This window comes from Periplaneta americana, chromosome 7, assembly GCF_040183065.1.
Source record: "Periplaneta americana isolate PAMFEO1 chromosome 7, P.americana_PAMFEO1_priV1, whole genome shotgun sequence".
Lineage (NCBI taxonomy): Eukaryota > Metazoa > Arthropoda > Insecta > Blattodea > Blattidae > Periplaneta > Periplaneta americana.
The window spans coordinates 64,907,669-64,929,013 of record NC_091123.1 but is presented as its reverse complement, the minus strand read 5'-3'; the positions used below and the strand labels follow the sequence as shown (position 1 = coordinate 64,929,013).

The 21,345-nt window shown below is 34.5% G+C and overlaps 1 protein-coding gene across 1 annotated transcript; it reads left to right on the top strand.

Annotated features, from left to right (window-relative positions):
* The first annotated feature begins 807 nt into the window (after nucleotides 1-807).
* LOC138703162 (uncharacterized) lies at nucleotides 808-13,798 on the top strand. Its single transcript, XM_069830824.1, has 3 exons — nucleotides 808-1,640; nucleotides 4,507-4,645; nucleotides 7,383-13,798. Exons 1-3 carry the CDS (start codon nucleotides 1,380-1,382, stop codon nucleotides 7,886-7,888), a joined length of 906 nt encoding a protein of 301 aa, XP_069686925.1. The 5' UTR covers nucleotides 808-1,379; the 3' UTR covers nucleotides 7,889-13,798.
* The last annotated feature ends 7,547 nt before the right edge of the window (nucleotides 13,799-21,345 follow it).

The window sequence follows — 21,345 nt, the reverse complement described above, 5'->3', positions numbered from 1 at the left end:
AAATGGAAAGGCAAGCTAATGCAGAGGCAAGGGCTGCTATATTGAGAAGAATGCACAACATCCGATCATCTGGTGACACTAGGCCCATATTTTATCTGGATGAAACATGGATCAATAAAAACTCTTCGTTAAAATACATATGGAAGGACTCAAAATCATCAGGTGTAATGAGGATATCTATTGGAAAAGGGGGGAAACTTATTGTATGCCATGCTGGATCGGACAGGACTCGTTTTGTTCCCGAAAGTAGGCTAAATTGATATTTGAGACTAGAAACAATACTAACAGAATTAATTCAAAGAGTGGTTCGTGAAATTTTTTTTTAACATACGTATATGGACCAATGTCTCGAAAATATATATTTCTGATTTTTAAAGAATGACTATTGCACTGGGGGTTAATCTATTTTGTGAAAGCGAATATTAAACATTAGGAGTCATTGTCTTCATAATGTGGCTATTTCTCATTTTTAAAAGAACGGTCGTATTACACAAAGGGCTAAATTATTTTGTGCAGGCATATTAAACATTGGGAGTCAATGTCTTCATAATGGGTATATCAATTATATTGTACTGGGGATTGATCTATTTTATGCAAGCGTAACTTACGTAGTAAAAAATATAGGCATAGAGGTTAATGTTTTCATTCATAGATATAGCACGCAGCGTATGAAGTTCGCTGAAACTTCTCTTGCCGTAAACATATCTGAACCAAAGCGGCAATTGTGCATTAACCTTGAAGTGATTATTTAATTGATTCTTACTTTTCTTTTAGTAGCAATCAACGGTTTATAATACGTTGGTAGCAATACAAAAACAACGCCACAGCCGACTTGATGCTTGCGAAGAAGAAAAGCAAAGCGAGCATCAAGTCGGCCGTGACAATGCAAAAACGTATCGACATCTATTAGCAGCGGAAGTAACTTCTTATCCAGTGGTTTGTTATTTTGTCTGTAGATTTGCTTTCAGTAATGGACATGTGTTCATCCATTAAAATAAAGTTATAGAATTCATAACTATCTAGTAGGTATCTCAAGTTATCGAACAAATAGTGCTATCGAGTAGATATCTGACGTTCCAGAAACTGGCCATACAATCGATAACACGCTTTAAATCTGTCCACTAGATGGTGACATGTGTTTCCAGCTTGATTTTGAGCAGTCTTACAAACTTCGTGATTTTGATGGTACATTTAAGTAGAAAAAATACTCATTTACTATTGTCGGTATAGAAATTTATCGACTTTATAACTTCTCATTGGACAAAAATATAATATCTATCATCGAAAATTAAACCTTAAGAAAACCTTTAATACAATTTCTTTGAGGTCTTCCATGAATATTATTGCCAACACTGATCGTAATCTATTCCCTGAAAAAAATGACAGTAAGACGTGCAAGAAATTTCGATGAATTTGAAAAGAATCTAGTAATAGAATTAGTTTCCGAATATGAAGATATAATAGAGAACAAGAAAACCGATGGCGCGACTGTGAAAATGAAGAACGCAGCTTGGGAAGAAATTGCTTTGAAATACAACGCGTCGTCGTCGTGTCATACCGGGAGTCGAACTGCAAAACAACTTCATGCACTCTATGATTGTCTGAAGAAGATTGCACGGAAAGAGCTCAACAATGACAAGGTAATTATATTATTGGCTAAACTAGAGCTGAGATAGTTCCCTTCGTACTTCCCTTATTCGGTATACCTTGCACATACGAATCTGTAACAGGTTAGGTTTAATTAATACGAACAACTGCATCTCCCATAAAAAAAAAAGCTCTTATAAATTCGACGATTTTCACTTCCGAAATCACCGAAACTACCTCAGCGCTAGTTTAACCGAATGGTAACATTACAAATAAGAATAGCCTACACTCGTGGACACTTTCTCCAATCCATTTTTCACATTGACAGATAGTAGGCCTAAACCCAGTGTTTGCAGTAAACGGTAAAATTGTAGCCCGACATGACGGCCTTTTTCTTTTATGTTTTTTTTTTTTCCTTAAATGGCCACATTTCGTAGTTTTCCAAAAACGAAAATTACTGACAAATGATAGGAAGCATAGTAAACCCAAATTAAATGTTACAAATTACAAATTTCAAAAATCGCTAAAAATGTATAATTTTACGAGAAAAAAATACAAAGCAACTTGCTTTTCACATACGTAGCACAAAATTAGGCTTCTACTTTCTTTTTCCAATTTTCGCATAAAAAAAAAGTAAGGTATACCAAAAGCCTGAGCAAACCAAATCTAACCTACGAAGAAAGAGTAATGGAACAGAGAAAAATTCTCTCCGGCACCGGGATTTGAACCCAGGTTTTCAGCTCTGCGTGCTTATGCTTTATCCACTAAGCCACACTGGATACCCATCCCGGTGTCGGACAGAATCGTCTCAGTTTAAGTTCCAAATCCCGGGATGAGTATCCGGTGTGGCTTAGTGGATAAAGCATCAGCACGTAGAGCTGAAAACCCGGGTTCAAATCCCGGTGCTGGAGAGAATTTTTCTCCGTTCCATTACTCTTTCATCATATGATGACGCAGAATATCTGCTTGGAAATATCGTATGTAAGTTACTTCGGTACATTAAAATAATATACAAATCTAACCTGTCACTGATCCTAGACCTTACGAAAACTCGCTTTCTATCTATTTACTTATCTATCTAAAAGCGTATACGCATGGCATGCCAAAAGCCTGAACAAACCAAACCTAACCTCTCACTTATCCTCAACGTTAGGAGAACTTTCTATCTATTTATCTACCAAAAAACATATATGCAAAGACAATTTTCGGATAAAACGTCATGTCCTAACAGAAAAAATCGCAGTTCTTCAGTAGGCCTATTTAATAATGACCCCTTTGAAAATTTTCAAACCATCCATTGACAATTGTCGCGCAAATCACGCATTTCACTTGGTTTTGCATTCTCCATGATCGTCAACCAAAAGACTCAATGCTGTAAACTTCGAGAAATAGCCTACAATTAAATCTACCATCTACATGAACGCCAACTAGCGGGAAATCCATACACTGTAACATATTACGAAAAAACATTGCCACAGTGACAGTACTGTAACTTCACAATCTCATAAGCGTATGGGTCACTCACTCATTCATTCAGTGTTCTGCCCAAGGACAGGTCTTTCACTGCAAACCAGCTTTCTCCAATCTTTCCTATTTTCTGCCTTCCTCTTTGTCTCCTCATATGACCCATATAATCTTAATGTCGTCTATCATCTGATATCTTCTTCTGCCCCGAACTCTTCTCCGTTCACCATGCCTGCAGTAGGCAGTTTCTTCTCAGCCAGTGACCCAACCAATTCCTTTTCCTCTCCTGATCAGTTTCAGCATAATTCTTTCTTCTCCCACTCTTTCCAAGACAACTTAATTTCTTATTCTGTATGTCCACTTCACATGTTCCATTATTCTCCATATCCACATTTCAAATGCTTCTGTTCGCTTCTCTTCACTGTGTCCATGTTTCTACCCCATACATTGCCACATTCCATACAAAGCACTTTACTAGTCTCTTCCTTAGTTCTTTTTCCAGAGGTCCCTGGAGAGCCATATTTTAGATACCACGAAATGATAAAAGCGCAGAAATCAAATATACACAGAACAAACTTTTTATTGCATGACTACTACTTCTTGACCTTAAATGCACTCAAACGAATATTAACTTCGAAAATAGACCAATTATTTTTGTATTTTATCTACAGACACTCTTTCACTGCTTTCACTCATGCTGCAGTATTGGATTCAGTAATTCTTCAATAACCAAAATCTCAATGACTCGTAAAATACTTTAACTATCGAAATTTAAAAGCTTAACGTGTATAAATATTATAATAGGCCTACACATTAAAATATATTTCAACTACTGTTACATACCTGTTTGCTACATATGTCGCAGAATATTATTTTTCCATCGAAAGTGAATTGTGGAAATTCTTTTAGCCATTGCCGGATCAGAAATAGATGTTGCACTTCTATTTTTCGGCATTAAGCTGCATAGGATAACATCCTACAACTTAAAACTTCTCAACACAAATAAGTAGAGGGAAAGAGGAACAGCTAACAAACATTCAAACTAACCCATTATACAGCATTGTTTTTGAAATTCTATTTGACGAAAATACAACATTCCATCCATGATTGCATTTCCTGGTAGTGTTAATCCATGAAAAACTGACCTTTAATATTGCTTACACATATGAGCATGTGAGTAAAGAGTGAAATAACGAAACTTTACATTGATATAGGCATTTTAAGCCGAATATTAACAAATTAGGCTCTAACAATCATTTTAGGGCACTTTCAAACTATACGAATAGCTTTCAATTTTCATGAAACATAAATATTAATAGGCCTAATTATTTTTTCATTTCTCCTATAGTAACAAAATAGGCATTTGCCCTAAAATCCAATGTCTGCTAATAAGCAATAATTAAATGACATTTTTGAGTTCCGTATATTCACGTTTGCTCTTCTCTTGATTTTCAGATAGAATTTTATAAAACTGGAAGTGGACCATACCGTCCGAAATTAACAGAAACCAGCGAAAAGATTATTAATTTGTTAAAGTCACAGTTCGATTCTGTTAAATCTGCATATGACTCTACTGCAGATTACCTTGAGGATGGTAAGACACAGTGTAACCAGTTACAGTATACAGTTACGAAGCTCAATATGTAATAAATATGCATCCATAGATAGTTGCTAACCACTAGGATCGCTACTATTGCCTCATTACAGACAATGCGAAATAGTACCTACACAGTCTATTGTTCCTAGCAACCTCATCAACTCAAGCTTCGTGACTGTATATGCTAGACTGTGGTGTAACCTACATAACAAAGCTGTAAGGCTTCCTCAGCCTGCTACACAAGACTTTTTTTTTTCAGTGTATGGCTTAGGCCTAAGTAAATTATATATATCCTTAACATATCCCTACCATCACCATCACCACACTGGTGGATAGAGATAGGACAATATCTGCATATCTTACGAATTCTTGTCTCTCCTATTTCTCAGAGATTTTAAATTCATGTTGTGTTAGTTAAATCAACATTTACTTAATAATCATTAGGGTTGCCTAATTGCACGTTTTTGCTGTATTCTTACGTTTCTTTGGATGATAATTTGGCCTATCGGTTTATTTCCTCGTATAACACTTTCTTGTTCTCCTCCCCCCCCCCCCCAGAATTTGGCTCTGGTTAATAGAATTGGTTTATTGCTTTCTCAGTATCAAACTGCCTCAAAAAGAAAAAGATTATCACATAACGGACTGCTTATGATCCATAACAAGATCACACAAAGAAATAATGATAAATTTTATGGAAGCAAGACCAAAAAACTAACTCTTAACAAAATCTCTCTGAATTTGATGATTTCTATGACACTTCGCTTAAATATCTTCAAATCCATTACGATTTTTTACCTTGTAATAAATATGAAAGTCATTGACGTAACTCAGTCGACTGAGGCACTTGCCTGCTGATCTGGAGGTGTATGGGTTCGATTCTCACTGGGGTTGATTACTTGGTTGGGTTCTTTTCAAGGTTTTCCCCAACCATAAGGCAAATTTTAGGTAATCTATGGTGAATCCTCGGCCTCCTCTCGCCAAATACCATCTCACTAGCACCAATTCCATCGATGCTAAATAACCTAATAGTTGATACAGCATTGTTAAATAACCTAATAAAAATAAGTAAATAAATATGAAAAGTTGGGAGCTCTTTGAATAGGGAGATGAAAATGTGATTTCGAACGTGCACCTTAGCTTCTCAACCTATAAGATCAAGTTGTATGTTGTATGAAGAATTTTGTGAAGTGAAAAATAATTTTACTGAGTGTATAGCTAAAAATGGTTGTGTCTAGTGAGTAAAATTCTTCACATTGGTGATCCAGCAAAAAATTTCAAATATTTTCTGACTCATATGTTTCATGCTGAGTATACAAATCTCGAACGGATGTTTTACACGCTAAAGAATGAGTGAACTGATGCTAAGAACAGGTGCTCACCAGAACTGATAAATTCAGAACTTCAAATTGTTATCAATTTTGACATGTCCTAGTTTTTTTTAAATGTACATTGCATACATTTTATCTCCCCTCACTTGCATGTGTACAGCTGCGCTATGCACTGCCGTGTCTGCTCTACATCTGCGAGCTGGGAAAGATAAAATGTTTGTACTGTATATTACACATACATTCACCAGTACACGACATAACTCTCCACAGATACACATCATGCATAGCTTGGTCCACCGAAGTGGTGTGCAACTTGAAAATGGGTCATAGTTCTGCCATCTATCAGCAATATGCGGAATGCAATTTCTAGCGCAATAATTAATAATAGATCCCTATTAGAAACAACAACAACCAAATTTCTTGGCTTAAAAATCGATAATGTGTTAAAGTGGAAAAATCATATTAAAGAAATTACCCCCAAACTAAATTCAGCATGTTTTGCTATTAGATCTATGCAAAAGATAGTAAATATCAATACCTTAAAAACAATATACTTTGCATACTTCCACTCGGTAATGAGTTTTGGAGTAATATTCTGAGGAAATTCCACAGATAGTAACAGTATATTCCTATTACAATAAAGAGTAATTAGAATAATAGTAGGTGCCAAATCTAGGGAATCGTGTAGGACTATTTTAAAAAACTACAAATAATGCTTGTCAATATATCTTTTCATTAATAATCTCCCTTGTATGTAATCGTGAAAACTTTGTAACTAATTCAACAGTTCATAGCATAAATACACATCAAAAAATGACTTTCATACTCCATCAGCAAGTCTATCATGCTATCAAAAAGGAGTGCGTTATATGGCAGTAAAAATTTTTAATAGCCTCCCTATTGATATAAAAAATGAAATCAAAACATAAGATTATTTAGGGCCAAATTAAAGAAGTACCTAATTTCTCACGCCTTATATTCCGTAGGTGAATTCATGACATTCAGTAACACTTCATGAAATTGATACTAAAACTTTGTGTTGTACTAGTAGGCTATATTGTAAATCTCGTCTGTATATATTTCATCTAGACTGTGACTATAAATTAAGACTTTATAATAGTATTAAGTTTTTTGACTTGTTCCATATTCTAGCTGTAAAGCAATGTATGAATACCATGGAATGTTAATAAATACAATACAATACAATACAACCCGAATCACGCAAGAGAATTGGATAGGCATTGGATAAAGAAACACATGAGTCACTGAAAATATGTCGATAATATTTCCTTTTTTATTTTGAAAAGTGGTAACTTTAATAATACCAGTAGTCTATTTGTCATCTCCTTACAGTTTGCTGAATCTTCTGTCACTAACCGACTTTTATTTGCACTGTTCACTTACAGATTATATCATATTCAAGGTAGATGATGAACTTGATGCTATATCCACACATTCACAGTCTCCTACCACCAGTCATATTGTACAACAAGCTGAGGCATCTCACACTCGAACGGAACTAGATAGAGGGCAAGGTGAAAAGGAAACAGAATCAGCTGCCCCTGTCCCTGTCCCTGTGCCAGTAACAGTAACTTCCTCCTGCAGTGGCCCTACAGTAAATTCCACAGAACTCAATTTCACATTGGAACCAGTTACGCCCCCTATTCCTACCTCAGTATCTAGACCTCCATTGCGAAAAAGACAATTAGGAAATTCTGAAAAAAACAAGAGACTGATAGATGTAAAGATTAGAAGAGAGGAGACAAAAATAGGCCTGATGGAGGAAGAACAGAAGTTGAAGTTGCAACACATGCAAGAAGAGCACAGTAGAAGAATGGACATCTTACAGTGTGAGCTGGAAATGAAACAAATCGAACTTAAAAACAAAATGGACGAGAGGAACAAAAATTAGAAAAAAGAAAAAAAAAAAAAAGATATTTTGGCAATTGATGTGTGAAATTTCTAACTTTTACCTGTATATTTGCACCTATTAGTCTGAAAGTTTTACCACATACTAAATACTACAGGGAATGGAATATATAACTTTTCACTTTTTTATCATAAATAATTTATATATCGTCGCTTAAGATGCAAATGCTGTATCCCACAAAATCATAATCTTACAGTAGAGCGAAAATAAACTATTCTTTGTCACCATTAATTGCCAGCTTACATGGTATTGAAATTTTTTACTTTTCCGTGATTAATATTAAATTATGGTTTACGACAATTTTGCAAATAGATGCACATCACTTAGACGAATTCAATTGTACCAAAAACTCATTGTCGAACATTTTGAGGGTTACGAGTATTTGCACCTCAAGCAACAATATTATAATCTATTTTTTTTTCTAGTGCCATATAATAATTGTTCCGATTTTCAAATGTTACGTAATTTTTCTTTAAATCATGTAATCTGTTCCTAATAAATGTACAGTGTTGCCAGAAAGTTTAAGAACTCCTTATAATTCTTACAAAATGCTGCCCTGGCCTTAAATTATTAATAATGAATCTAACAATGTTTTTAACTGTCGATTAAGAATAGGAAAGACTAATTATTTTAGTGAAATTTCGATATTTATATGATGACTGTTAGTCCTTATAGAGAATTTATAAGTTTTTCAAACAAAATAAAAAATCTTACATTTTCAGTATTAAAGTTGAAAATGAATGAGTAACTAATTGGTGCACGATTCTCAACTGTTGCTGGATGATGTAGGATATTATCTCTTTAAATGAGTAAAGATCAAATATTTGTAAAAGAATACTCTTTGTGAATGTCTCAGTAGTTTCTAAAGTTTTGAAGGTTAAAAAATGGAGAAATTTTGTTATTGGTTGGTTCATCTGTAACTGTTGAATGGATCTGCATTCCTTGGGACCACGGTGGTAGGGGGGATGCAGCTGTGCAAACCTCATTGCTTGAGTCTGTGTGACTCAAGTCAAGATCGATACCCGCCCCAGAACAATTTTTCCCTTGAAATTATCCAATTCTGCTTCACAGGGATCTTTACCTGAAAGCTAGATATACGTTGCTGTAGGTACTTTAACAGAAAACCACAATTACAAGTCACACAAAGTTTGTGTGCACTCGATGTGAGTTTCTGGCATCTTGTCAGCCCACTCAAGGTATGTGGATAAAACGAGAAAAGTTGTTGTTGTTTTCTAATGCCAGGCGTTTGGCAATAAAGTAATTTGACCTCTTGCACTCCAATATTTTTCTAAGATATTATCATGGTCAGCCACTGAAGCACAGATTTTGAGGTGTTCCGAATCAATTTCTTGGTTTGAGTTGCACAATGGGCAGTTAGGGGACTGATACATTCCAATTCTATGCAGGTATTTGACCAAACAATCATAGCTGTGGATTATAATGCAGAGAGTTCCATTTTTTCCCTTGAGATTTTGTTTGTTGAAGTCTAAGTATGTAGATTTAATAAATCTTTTCACAGAATAATACGTAGATTTAGCAACAGGTCTGTAAGTAGCAGTGCTGCCCTTCTTTGCTAAAGCATCCGCATTCTTGTTTCCCAGGATTCCACAATGGGATGGTATCCTTGGAATACAATTCTTTTATCGAGTGATATTAATTGAGAGAGCATTTTAGTTATTTCTGCTGTTTGAGAAAAGTTGAGATGGTGTCGGGTGAAGTTCCTGGGTAGCTCAGTCAGTAGAGCATTGGTGTGCTAAGCCAAAGGCCCCGGGATCATTACCTGGCCCCGGAACAATTTTTCCCCTGAAATTATTCAATTCTTCTTCACAGGGAGCTTTACCTGAAAGCGAGATTTCCAAGAAAGTTCATGTACAGATTAAAAAATAATTGAACTTAAACATAAACCGTTTATAGCAAAAGCCTGGAAATATAGCATAACCTTGACTGACAGGTCATTTTAGGGTCCAATTTGATGGGAAAAACCCTTGGCTCAGCAGATTCTGTTAATATAGAAAAATATCGAAAATAAATAAGGCTATTACGCAAATCTGTATCATTAACATTTTATTATAAATAATTCTTGCCTTATCCACTTGTAGCATCTTTGCTTCCCATAGAAATCCTTCTCATCACCATTTACTTCAGACAGTTCATCTTCACAGGCACTTTGTTCTGAATCACTGTTGTAATCACTACCTATCAATTCACGTTCATTATCACTCCAATATCACTATTGTCCGACTCAAACCATGACATAATTGAAGCGTCGGCTGGAACAATGTTATAAGTTACATTTGGTAAAATTTACAGGAGCTGAAAAAATGTGTTCACATACGTTGTTCCAGGGTAGCAAACCTTTGAGTGGACAAATTTCACGTATTGCATTGATGGACAGTTGCAAGCCAAGGAGTATAGCAAGGTAACATGACTTATACACGGAAACATGCCGAATGAAGATTTTGTAACTTACAACATTGTTTCAGCCGACGCTTCAATTGTTTTCGAAAAGTTTTGGTCACTTGTACACACAGAAAACAATCGCTAATATAGGCATGCAGTCTAACAGACCTCTTCGAAACTTCAGAAAGCTATGGACAACACAGGCTGAATGGAAACATTCAACTGATTGCTCTAAACAATGGAGTTATATGAAAAAGGAAGGTATTGAGAACAGCAATAATGCCGCGCAACGTTAATCCGTTTAAATTCTATTTCTGTTGCGATCTCTCTGACTGTATACCTGTACTTACAGATTGAGTCAAATTCTCTTATATTAGGTGATATACCGTTCGATTACACATAAATTGTTCTGCACAATATGTCATGGGGAAAGTTGTTGCTTCAGTCAGAACAGAATTTAGTCATCTTGTGTTTTTCAGTCAGTCTGATACTTGTCGAGATTGATGAATGAAATTTTCTTTACTGTGGCAATTCCTACACCAGTGCATCTACAGTTGATTAAATTTTTAATTCTTATTTATTAAGACACCCCCATTATCAATTACAGAACACAGAAAATGTTTAACTTTTTTCACCATCTTCACAGTCTGTGTCCGCAATTTCTCTCCTTTTCCAATGACAAGGTTCTTTATGTGAGTCTTCTGAGATGAAGGACCAGGGTTTGAATCATTTTTTGTAGGAGTTCTTTGAGACAAAGAACCAGAATTTGAATTTTGCTCTTAATTTCTTGCCTCACAAACTTCTGTACCACTTAACCATGGCCGAAAAATGGAAAACATTGTTTCAGTCGATCACTGCACTGCACATACGAATATTGACATAGACCAATAGAAACTGAGAAATTTGTCTTTTGCTTAGAATGTTAGATACTTGTCAATGCTGAATTTTTCCTTAATGAGAGTCTGGTTGCTACTGTTCTTTTGTCGGTCTGAGGGTCAGTCCAATAAGTAAATGTTTGGAAAGGGGAGGCTTCTTTGCCATATCCAAAAAAAAAGAGGCTATCAAGGCTTGTTGTCCCTAACTATAACTTAACGATGCCTCCTCTACTGTGCACTTAAAGACAAAAAAAAATGTATGTATGTGTGATGTATGCAGTGAGGGAAGTGAGGCAGTATGCACCGGTATGCCCACTGGTTTCTATGGCTAGAAAACATACCGTTTGTGAAAAATGACATACCATCACTGAAAAAATGTGATCCATAAAAATTTGTTTATACATTTCTTCACAGCAAAGAGTGCTATCTATCTGCTTCGTAAATCTAAACCACAGCCTTCTGGAACTGTATTCAACATTTATTTAGACACGTTTATTTGATAAATCGACCCCTGGAATGCTTAAAAGGGTAGTATTTGAACTATAAAGGCTTATGGTGGCCATTGTTGCCAATTTAGTTACTGTGTCATTTTTGTTGTTGCACTTTTTATTAATAATTAATTAAGAGACTTTGAAGCTTTATTTTAAATGATTAGTCTCATTGGACATTACAAAATAATCTAATAAATAACTGAAGTAACGTGAAATTATTTCATTAAGAACTTTAATATGTTGCGTAAACTTAAAAGATTCGCTTTACCGACTGCAAAAAACAATTTATTGTATACATCATATTTGGTTTGTGTATGTTGTAAGGGAGGGAGTATACCTTTTTTTAATCGAGGTATGCCAGTAGAAAATCTTGGGGTAGCATACCCCCCCTCTGTTTTTTCCCCACTTCCAACACTGTATGTATGTATGTATGTATGTATGTATGTATGTATGTATGTATGTATGTAGGCCTAATATATTGTAGACAACGAGATTTAATTTTATATCAACATTTAACCACAGTCTACTATATACAGTCACGAAGCTCAATATGTAGTAAAAATGCAAACATGGGTAGTTGCCCACCACTAGGATCGCTACTATCGCCTCATCATCGCAGATCTCTCTCCTAGCAGATGACAAAATATGTTACACCCTACATCTAGGGTTACATTTTCGTTGTCGTGTTCTTTTGGAAAAATTAACACCTTCCTTCCAGTATTGAAATATTAAATGCATAAAGTTAATTTATTATTTTAATGAAGTATATTAAATTCCACCATAAACTCGAAGATACCTGCAAGAAATAAGTTAATATAATTTTTGTTTGTGCAAAACGAACTGAAATTTACTATAATAGCTTCACACATTCAAGATTATAGCGATAATTAACTATGAAACCAATAAATATTAATTTGCATTTCCCTTTACAACAATAATAATGGAAATATGAATTAATGGATTAACTTACGTGTACCGGTACTTGTAGTGTAGGCCTACGTAGTTAACAAAGTAGGATGAGGTTAAGCAATAATAATCACACCAGAATTGAAAATAAAACGTGATCAATCAATTTTATTGTAACAGACTTTTTCTACGTCTCTAGTAAAGCAATAAATAAAATAACAACAAAATTAACAGCTATAATTAAAAACATATCCTTCGGGAAAAAAAGTAGGCTAAGCAATAATAATCCCACCAGAATTGAAAATAAAACGTGCTCAATAAATTTAATTAAAACAAACTTAATTTTTCTACGTCTTTAGTAAAATAACACATAAAAATAACAAAATTAATAGCTACAATTAAAAATATATCCTCTGAAAAAAAGTAGACCTAACCTTTATTTCTCTGGAAATTTAGCAGCCTAAGTGACAGAACTTTAACCGGTATCTAATGTCCTTTCGGTTAGACTGAAACATTTCATTGTGAAATTTAAGGATATAATGTATTCTAACAGTCACAAAGAACTTCAAAATTAAGAGTTTTGTTTCTGCACAGCATTCTTGTGGAAACCCAGGAACCTTTCTGAATCTTTCGGAAATCGGAAAAAGGATAACTCTGGCCTCTTTCTCTTACTGCTGCTACAGTTTATAGCACTACAAACGTCTCCTCCTTGTCCCATTTTATTATTCCAATTATTATATTTTAGCCATTAACATTTTCATTGCAACCAATAACGAACATTTCACAAGCAATGTGAAATACGCAACGAGCTAGCACTCAATAGAAATACGACACAGTCCAAAGTCGACCATGGACAGTCTATTGTTTCTAGTTGCTAACCACTTGGAGCGCTTTATCACGAGATTTGCAAAAAAACACCTCAAGCTTCGCGACTGTATATAGTAGACTGTGATTTAACTGTAGGGTGTAAAATGTAATAGTATTATATAATAGTGATAATACATATTAAATTGTCGAAATAAACTAAGAAGTAGAATTACACCACATCAGTTCAGAATGAATTATGTGAAGCTGAAGCTGAAGCCAAGACATTTATTATTTCAAGATAATCCATTAAAATGTCATAGAAAAATAAACTGATTAATCTCATACATTATTTTTTGTGTTACTGAAATTATAATTTATTTTATGTAATAAAGTTTTTTGTTGTCACATAAATATGAGAAAAGTGATTTTATTTCTTAGCCTAAGTATACATTAATTATAGTCCTCCAAGCTGCATTCCCTTGGATATCATCAATTTGTATAGCATGATGATTTTCTGCCTCTGGTATCAGCTGTTCACTCACATCATCACGTACTTGGTCTCGTCTGTTAATTGCAATATTATGAGCAGCGTCACGTTGTTGACAAGTAACTCCATCAGTTAGCACAAACATAAAGCATTAATAGATGCTATAGAGTTAACAACAACGGAGGAAAAAAAATGGATGCAGTTGGGCAAAGGCAGAGTTAGTTTTACCAATTCTATTTGAAACATCCTCTGATATACCTCCATCTGCTGTCACTATGCTACCTAGATATGTGAATGATTCGACAGTTTCAGTTTCCTGATTTTGTATTTTAAACTTGGTTTGTGATTTAGCATTAATCTTTAACTCGTGTGTTTTGTGACCATTTACTTTCCAACCCACTATTCGAGATACTTCTACCAATTTGGTGACTTTTTTCTTGCATACCTGAGAAACAGTGTGTTAACAGATGAAATGTACATGCTGGAGTCCATGAGTGAGGTTAACACTTAAGTCAGTAAATAGAGAGTCACAAGAATCAAAATGGGGTATAATGAGTGTTTCTTTAGTGTAGACTGTAAGAAATTTTTCAGCTGATTATGTGTATGAATCAATCATATACTGCTATCGAATAAGTATCTGACGTTCCAGAAACCAGCTATAATTCACTCAAGAAGAGTCTGAATTGCTGTTTATTTCATTTACCATAGCAAAAATAGTGAAACAATTGAAATGGAAGTTTCTGTAAATTAAAGCAATCTTTTCCGGCTTTTGAATAACCATATAAGTGTCATTACAAGTAATGTTTGTTAATATTGTTTTTCATATAAGTGAAAATGAATTGAGAATTTTTAGTTTTTTGATGAAATTAAATGCGACGTGTAGCAATGGTGCAAAGCATTAGCAGCAGCATGCACTCCTTCAAATTACTTGAGGTACCGGTACTCCGGCTGCAGTGTTGCCGGTTTTCTGCAGCCACATTACTAAAGTTGAGTGATCTCTGTAGTTCTTTTTAGGTGACTAATCTAAACCTCTACTTTTATGATTAAATTATTACTAAAACATGGTCATAAATACCCCACACTACCCGAAAAAAAAAACCAACTCGCAATTCAAAATAATTTCAGGGACTTTGCAATAAAATGTTATTTTCTGAAACTGCCCACAAAAGAACAAATTGTTACAGAGTTAACTCGTACGTTCGTCATATTTCAGGAATCCTATCTGAGAAGGAATGTAATTCTGACAAAGCTACCAGCATAGCTCAGTCGGCTAAGGCGCTTGCCTGCCGATCCAGAGTTGCTTTCGGGCACAGGTTCGATTCGTGCTTGGGCTGATTACCTGATTGGATTTTTTTTCCGAGGTTTCCCCAACCGTAAGGCAAATGTCAAGTAATCTATGGCGAATCCTCGGCCTCACCTTGCCAAATATCATCTCACTATCACCAATTCCATCGACACTAAATAACCTCGTAGTTCATACAGCGTCGTTAAATGACCAAGTAAAAAAGAAATTCTGACATTGTTCGAATTTAAGCAGGGAAGCTGGGAAACTTCTTCCCTCCGGACTTTTTCCCCGACTTCTGTATTTCTGTATTCATTCCCAACTGAAGAAAGAAAATTCACCTCGTTTTAATATTATTTTTTTTATTGTTAATGTACATTGTTAGTATGCTTAGGTTTTATTAAGAGGGTTGACAATATTAATTTGCCAATTTTAACGTTGATTAAAAAAAAAATCATACATTGTTTGATGGTCAAGTAGGTTCTGTAATGTGAATTCCAATATGTTAAAATTGAAATTGATATTAATGTAAAACCAGTGGTGTTACCAGTACATACAGTTCCATTTGCTCTTGAACCTAAAGTTTAACAAGAATTAGACAAAATGGAAAACGTGGGAATTGTTAAGCTGATAACAGAACCCACAGATTGGGTTAATCAAATGGTGATTTGCCAAAATAAAAATGAGTCATTACAAATATGTTTAGACCACAGATCACTCAATAAGGCAATTAATAGGTCACATTTTCCATTTCCCTGTATTGATGACATCTCTGCGGAACTAGTGGGTGCTAAATATTTTTGTAAACTTTATGCACAATCTGGGTTTTGGATGCTTCCTTTAGATAAAACTAGTTCCCGATTATATATATTTCAAACGTTGTGAGCTAGATATTCGTTCATGAGATTATCGTTTGGACTAAACTGTGTCCCTGAAATTTTTTATAGAGCTATATATGAAATATTAAAAAACATTGAAAATGTCGTAACATTATCAAGATGGTATTTTGTTATGGGCTGTTTGCAAGCAAAAACTAAATATAATTTTGTTGTAAGTTTTAGAAAATGTAAAACAACAGGGCATAAAATTTAGTATTCAGGAATGTGAATTTTTTGTTAAGAAATAATTTTTGGGGGCACGTTTTTAGCTCAAAGAGTATGTTAGCTAAAGAAGATAAGATTAAAGCAATCAGGAAATTTAAACAACCTACTGAGAAGAAGTCTTTACAAAGAATGTTTAAGGGGTCACTATACTGAAATTTTTAAGTTTCTCATTTTTAAGGGTTCACAATAATGAATTCAATAACTACCATACTTATGAAGCTAGATTCACCAAATTTTGATCACTGGTATATCTGGTTAATAGTGACAAATGTAAAAATTTCATCTGTCTATGTTAAGTGATTTGCATTTTATTAAAATATTGAATTGCTCTATATAAGAAGTCCCTTGCACCACAATTTACATTATTCGTAACTGATATTTACTTACATGGATTGTTATATATATGGGATCAAAACTTACTATAGGGTTTTGCTGTAAAATTAATCAGTAAATTACTAGAAATTTTTAATATAAAAGAATAAAAAATAAAAATATTAATAATTATAATCAAGTTCTTCACAACGGGAAATTTTCTCAATCTATCCCCTTAAAGAGTGGTGTGCGCCAAGGATGTATCATATTTCCAATATTATTTATACTGGTGTTAGATGATTTAATGAACTCAGTAACCAAAGACCATGTGAGGGGTATTAGGTGGAACCTTTTTGAGAGTCTTGAGGGTTTGGAATATGCTAATGATATTTGTCTTCTATCTCGATGTTTCGATCATATGCAAGAAAAAGTTAGCAATTTACAATCAAAATCAAATTTAGCAGGTCTTAAAATTAGTATAAAGAAAACCAAAGAGCTCCAGATAAATTCGAGAACGTCAAGACAGCTTTTGGTTGGTGAACAAGTAATAGAAGCTGTGAACTCATTTACTTATCATGGAAGTATAATCACTCATCGGGAGGAACATCGGAAGATGTTATAAACAGAATTAAGAGAGCGAATGCTATATTTGTACAACTTTATCTCGTCTGGAGAAATAAATATATCTTCAGAAACACCAAATTAAAAATTTTTAGAAGTAATGTCAAAGCTGTTCTTCTTTATGGATCAGAGACTTGGCTCTCAAATAAAGCTATCAGTGCAAAATTGCAAACCTTTGTCAGTAGATGCCTGCGAAGAATTTTGAACATTTTTTGGCCAGTAATAATAAGTAATAAAAATCTATGGAGATTGGCAGATGAAGATCCAATTGAAGTACAGTAGTGGCAAAAAAACCGGACCGACCCTTGTAGCTGATTTCAGAGCCTTGTTCACTCCAGAGCACGATAGACTGGTAACTAAGATTTTCGTGGTTCGAATCCTGCCTGGGAAGGAAAACTTTTTTTTTGTTCCTTATTCAAATTTATTCCCAATACGTTTCAATTGTAGCGATATTTTACTACTTAATTAACTTATTCCCAGAACATGAATTTTACCAGCAATCGAAGAGTATTGGGAATAAATTTGAATAAGGAACAAACTAAAGTTTCCTTCTCAGGCAGGATTCGAACCACGAAAGTCTTAGTTACCAGTCTATTGTGCTCTGGAATGAACAAGGCTCTGAAATCAGCTACAAGAGTCGGTCCAGTTTTTTTGCCATTACTGTACAAATCAGAAGGCGCAAGTGGAGGTGGATAGGACATTCGTTAAGGAAACCGAGGGAGGTTATTGAAAGGCAGGCATTAGAGTGGAATCCCCAAGGAGCCCAAACAGTGGGAGTTAAGAGGCACATGGAGGAGATCTGTGAAAGAAGAGGTTGAGAGCACTGGAAGAGTGTGGAATGAGGTCAAGGCTATTGCTGTCAATCGTGTCCGATGGAGATCTCTCATTGATACCCTATGCTCCTCCAAGGAATGAAAGGACCTATTACTACTACTACTATAAAAAATTTCTAGTAGTTTACCGATTCACTGTACAGAAAAACCCAATAGTAATGTTTGTTCCAATGTATAAAATAATCATATAAGTGAAAATCAGTAAAAAATAATGTAAATTGTGGCACAAGAGATTCTTATATAAAGTGATACAATATTTTATTAAGATATAAATAAAATACAAACCACTTATCATGGATGAAATTGTGTACATGTGTTATTATTAACCAGATACACCAGTGATAAAAGTTTTGTGAATCTAGCTTTAAAAACATGGAGGTTAGTAATTTTAGTATAGTGTGCCTTTAATTTTACATCTAAATTTATTCCTAACTAAACAGATTTGGCTGTTCCTCTCAGAGAATTGATTAAAAATGACGTTGAATTCCTCTGGAACAAGACTCATGAGAAATTGTTTCAAGAATTATTAAATAAACTGAAGCACCAGTTTTACAGTTTTATGATCCAAACAAAGAGTTGACCTTGAGTTTTGATGCAAATTCATTTTGATTAGGAGCAGCTTTGCTCCAAGAAGGCTGCTTATATCTCTATTTATTTGTCTATGGCTTATACTGCCTGGTCATAAGACCATTCTAACAATACTTTCGTTGAAATGGTAGGTGGCAGCACCAAATATACTATGTTCATCCATATGACTACTCCAAGCTATGGAAAAAAAAAAACATTCTATCTATTTTGTGCCAGTGTGATGTATTGAAGTGTGTTAAGAATAATAACCATCAGAATTGTGTCAGAAACTCTTATGGATAAATTCGTGAAACCTCTACTTAGTAGTGTAAGGCAGTTCCACACAAAAAAAGTTTTCCGGTCCCCCCCCCCCCCATAAGCAAACAATATAATGGATTAACGAAGAGAAAGAGGAAGCTATTAGAGTCGCGAAACATAGTAATATTTTAATCACGTAGTACAAACATAAAGCATAGGACCTATATTCACAAGCAACATCTCTGGCCATAAGGAGATGCCATCTAGCGACAGTTTTTTCTATTCATGTTGCATGTTTGACCATTGAATGAACAGGCAGTTTAAGCAGCCATTGGATACATTGATGTGCTCAAGCAGACAGTGGTCTCCACATATGATCTGTGTATCTTAATGTCGTCTATTATCTGATATCTTCTTTTGCCCCAAACTCTTCTCTCATTCACCATTTTTTCCAGTGCAACCTTCAGCAGACAGTTTCTTCTCAGCCAGTAACTCAGCCAATTTCTTTTTCTCTTCCTGATCAATTTCAGCATTCTTCTTTCTTCACCCACTCTTTCCAACAAAGCTTTATTTCTTATTCTGTCTGTCCATTTCACACGCGCCATTCTTCTCCATATCCACATGTCAAATGTTTCTGTTAGTTTCTCTTCACTTCGTTGTAATCTCAATGTTTCTTCCCCATAAAATGCCACACTCCACACAAAGCACTTCACTAGTCTCTTCCTTAGTTCTTTTTTCAGATGCTCCTTTTTCTATTAAAAGCTTCCTCTGCCATTGCTATCCTCCTTTTTACTTCCTGGCAGCAGCTCATGTTACTGCTTATAGAACACCCAAGTCATCTTATGATATTTGTCGGAAAATAATGTTTAAAAAATTGGCCCTCATACTTATCACATTCAGGGAGATGGAGGAGGAATATATACAAGAATGAGATAAAACTCAATTATAAGGACAATTTTAGAAACAATTATTCAAAACCTCATCCTCCAGTTATTAGGTGAGGGAGTGTTGTAAAACGTAACAGATTTCTTTTAAAAATAAATTAAACATTGAGTGTTCTAATTAATGGTACTGTTATTTAGTTTGTTATGAAAAAAGGAAGATGTTATAAGTATTGATACTGATAGTTACAGTATTCATGTACATCAGTATAGTTACAGTAACTATCTACACTATGTGGTGATATTTTGGCTTGTTCTGAAATCAGTTAAATAAACTTTTTTATATAAAACACCACCCTTACATGTTTTTTTTTTTTTCAATTCGAACACTGCATTCTGAGCATTATGTAAAAACTTAAAACTTTGCCGTGAATTGCGATGATTTTTTTTTATAATTCACAGTATTTTATTAAGAATATCTCATACAAAAACATTAATACAAATTACACAGATATGATGATGTCTGAAACATGACAAACGTTAACATCTTAAAACTCAACAGTTTACTGTACACTGTAACTGTTAAATCTCAGACCTGTGAACATTATCTCTATAAGACTTGATAAAAATTGTATATTGAATAATTTAAATATTATTTTAAACTTATTCTTGCAAGGAACACGTTCACAGAAAGCAAAATCCCCTTAATTTTCACACGGATTACCTGCAGAAATCTACCTGCTAATACAAACTATAAGGCAGACACATTGGTTTGAGAAATAACAGAAAAATAATCCTAACATTAGTGCTTGGATAATCTTAATTTTCGCTAGTAGAAGTCATATCTTATAGACAGAGTGCAATAACTTGCAAGTCACAATTGAAGCATTTTTTTTTTTCACTCTGTCTTTGAAAGGAAATTAAATATGATGAAAGTCGGAGATAGAATGTCAATGTTTGATCTAGCTCTGATATCGTAAAAATATGTACAGTGTGTCCCGAAATGAATATCATACCCTGATTTCAGACTGTTACTGTTTTCCATTGATGCCACTGATTTCTGATTTTCCTTTGTAAGTAAGATGGTGCACTCTTAAAGTTTTGGTGACTATGTGCTTTAGTTCCCAAATCTGCTGCTACTGTAGCTACTGAATATGTGAAATGACTTCACTACAGGAAAAGCACAGTATGTAGTGTACAAATTTCACGAAAGGATCCTTGCAAGGGGAGTATGGTCCTTGTGGGGTAAAAGGAGAGGGTAAGCTAGTAACTCATTGCTTCTGAAGGAGCAGATGGGTGGAGGTGTTGTCATTGGCCGACTGGGACAAACAAAATTCAGTCATTGGCCGGCCAATCCCATGTTGGGGGTTGTATTCTATTGTATATTTGCATTCCACGGTATTTGTAAGTCACTTCACAGCTAGAATATGGAACATGTCAAAAAAATCTTAGTAGTAATATGAAGTCTTAATTATAGTCACAGTCTAGTTGAAATATATCAGAACAGTTTTATGATTACCGTAGTCTACTACTACAACACAAAGTTTTAGTATCAATACTTAATACAAAACAAAAATATTCATGAAACATTGTTGAATGTCATGAATTCACCTGCA